The 2,172-nt window shown below is 39.9% G+C and overlaps 1 gene segment (V, D, J or C); it reads right to left on the bottom strand.

Moving 5' to 3' along the window:
* Positions 1-450: 450 nt before the first annotated feature.
* LOC118580144 lies at positions 451-1,144 on the bottom strand. The segment is given in 2 exon segments: positions 451-881; positions 1,096-1,144. Coding segments are annotated over 2 exon segments (480 nt in total).
* Between the last annotated feature and the right edge of the window lie 1,028 nt (positions 1,145-2,172).

The following is a 2,172-nucleotide window of genomic DNA, read 5'->3' as shown; positions in this document are numbered from 1 at the left end:
TCCACAGCACACTTGGGAGGCAGAGGAAGGTGGATCTCTGTGAGTTCGAGGCCAGCCTGGTCTACAGAGCTAGTCCAGGAGAGACTCCAAAGCTACCAAGAAACTCTGTCTCGAAAAACCCAAAAAGAAAAAAAAAAAAAAAAACCCTCCAGAATCTAGAAAAAAATAGGAAATACTCTTTCCATAGCCTCCAAACAGAAATGCAGTTTGCCATCATCATCACTTCTGTCCATAGACTCTTATGATGGACACCAGAACTCCAGAACTATAAAAAGATAAATCCCTCATAGTCAAGCAACAGAGTTTGTAGCAATGTGTTACAAAAGGAATAGAAAGATAATACTGAGTTCTCCTTTGCATTCTAATATAAAGGTTTTTCATATCAGAAGACATAAGAAACATTGAAGCCATTATTTTTTTCTGGGCTCCGCAAACATTTTCATCAGTGTTTCAGGCACACCAGCTCTTGGTAGAAGGGGGAAGTGTGCAGGTCCAGGGCTGTGTGTGGTAAAGGCAGCTGGTGAGACTCTCAGAGGAGGTTTTTGTTCGAGGCTGAAGCACTGTGCAAGGAGTATAATAATTCTGCTGACAGAAGTAATCTCCTGCATCTTCAGCCTGGACATTGCTGATGGTGAGAGTGAAATCTGTCCCAGACCCACTGCCTATGAAGCGATCAGGGATCTCAGTTGCCTGAGTGGATGCTAAGTAGATTAGAAGTTTAGGAGTCTGCCCTGGTTTCTGCTGGTACCAGTTCAAGTAGCTCTTCTGGTTTTCACTGTATAAAAGACTCTGACTGGACTTGCAGCTGATGGTGACCTTCTCTCCTGCTGACACAGCCAGAGAGGATGGAGACTGGGTCATCACAGTGTCTGCACAGGCACCTGCAGCAGGAATACATAAAGAAAATGAATAATATGCAAAAAGAGAATATAGTAACAGTTGAAATTTGTCATTTAGTATTCTTGTAATGTCATATTGTCAGAGTATATATCTTACACAATAGAGTAAAAAGTGTTATATCCTAGCACATATTGTAAATTTCTTATATACAAAGAAGTAAGTCTAAAAATATTATAATACTTTTAAATTTCTCACCAGACACCCAGAGCAGCAGGAACATGAGGACCTGGGTCTGTGATTCCATCTTGCTTCCCCTGCTTGTCTGATGCTTCTCAGTTCTCACCACAAAGGCCTGGTTTATAAATTCTGAGCAGCTGGGATGCACTGGAGGGGCCCATGCAAAGCAGTCAGCAAATACATAAGGAAATATTTAGGCAGTGTGTGAGAGTGAATGGTGTCAATCAACAGACAAAAATACCATCACAGGGAGTGTGAGCAATCACTAAAAGATGTCAGCTTACAGCTCTCGATCAGAAATCTATTAGGTGCTCTAATAACAACTTTGGGCTAAAACTCAAGACAGATTTAAATCAGTTTGCTTTTGAAGAAATGTTAGGAAAGCTATCTCAGATTAACAGGAAAGTGATAAAATGTGTTAGAAAATCACAACAGCCAAATAAACTTAGAGTAATTATACATGCAATAAAAGAAAGGAAAGGTGTTGAGAGGAAAAGAGGAAAGGCAAGAAATAGAGAGAGAGAGAATTGAGGCTAAATGTATTTATTATCTTCCATCTGTAAAGCCACTCTTATACTGAGGACAATGAACATTGGGCTCCAGTTTCTGGACTAAACAAGGGACTGAGATACAAAGAGCAGCCCAGAATTTACTCTGTGGAAATACTGAGGAACATTAAAATTGAGATGAGAGGAACTTTAATCTCAAAGCAAAGGTAACCCCAGCAGAAACTAACAAGCATCCTCCCCACAACTCTGGAAATTGAAACAGGACTCTAAATTTGGGAATTGGAAGGGGACAAAACAAACTGTATTTCTTCAAGAAGTCATGTCTGTAGACCAACACTGCCAAGAGTGTTTCTTCCAGAAATACATATTGTAGAGTAATCTAGAAATTAGCAGTATTGAAATTTGCTGAAAATAATCTTGCTAACACAGTGAACAGGTAAAACCTCTCCAGAAGGAAACATCCATCCTAAATCAAGTTATAATTTTACAGAGACCAATAGACCACACCATCAGAGAGGGTTGCCATCCAAGGGGGGGGGGGATGTTTGAATATGAATGAAAATCAATAGCAATAACAGAAATCATA

The sequence above is a fragment of the Onychomys torridus genome, chromosome 3 (assembly GCF_903995425.1).
Source record: "Onychomys torridus chromosome 3, mOncTor1.1, whole genome shotgun sequence".
NCBI classification, from domain to species: domain Eukaryota; kingdom Metazoa; phylum Chordata; class Mammalia; order Rodentia; family Cricetidae; genus Onychomys; species Onychomys torridus.
Note: the sequence above shows the minus strand (reverse complement) of the source record. Positions and strands in the feature narration are given on the sequence as shown.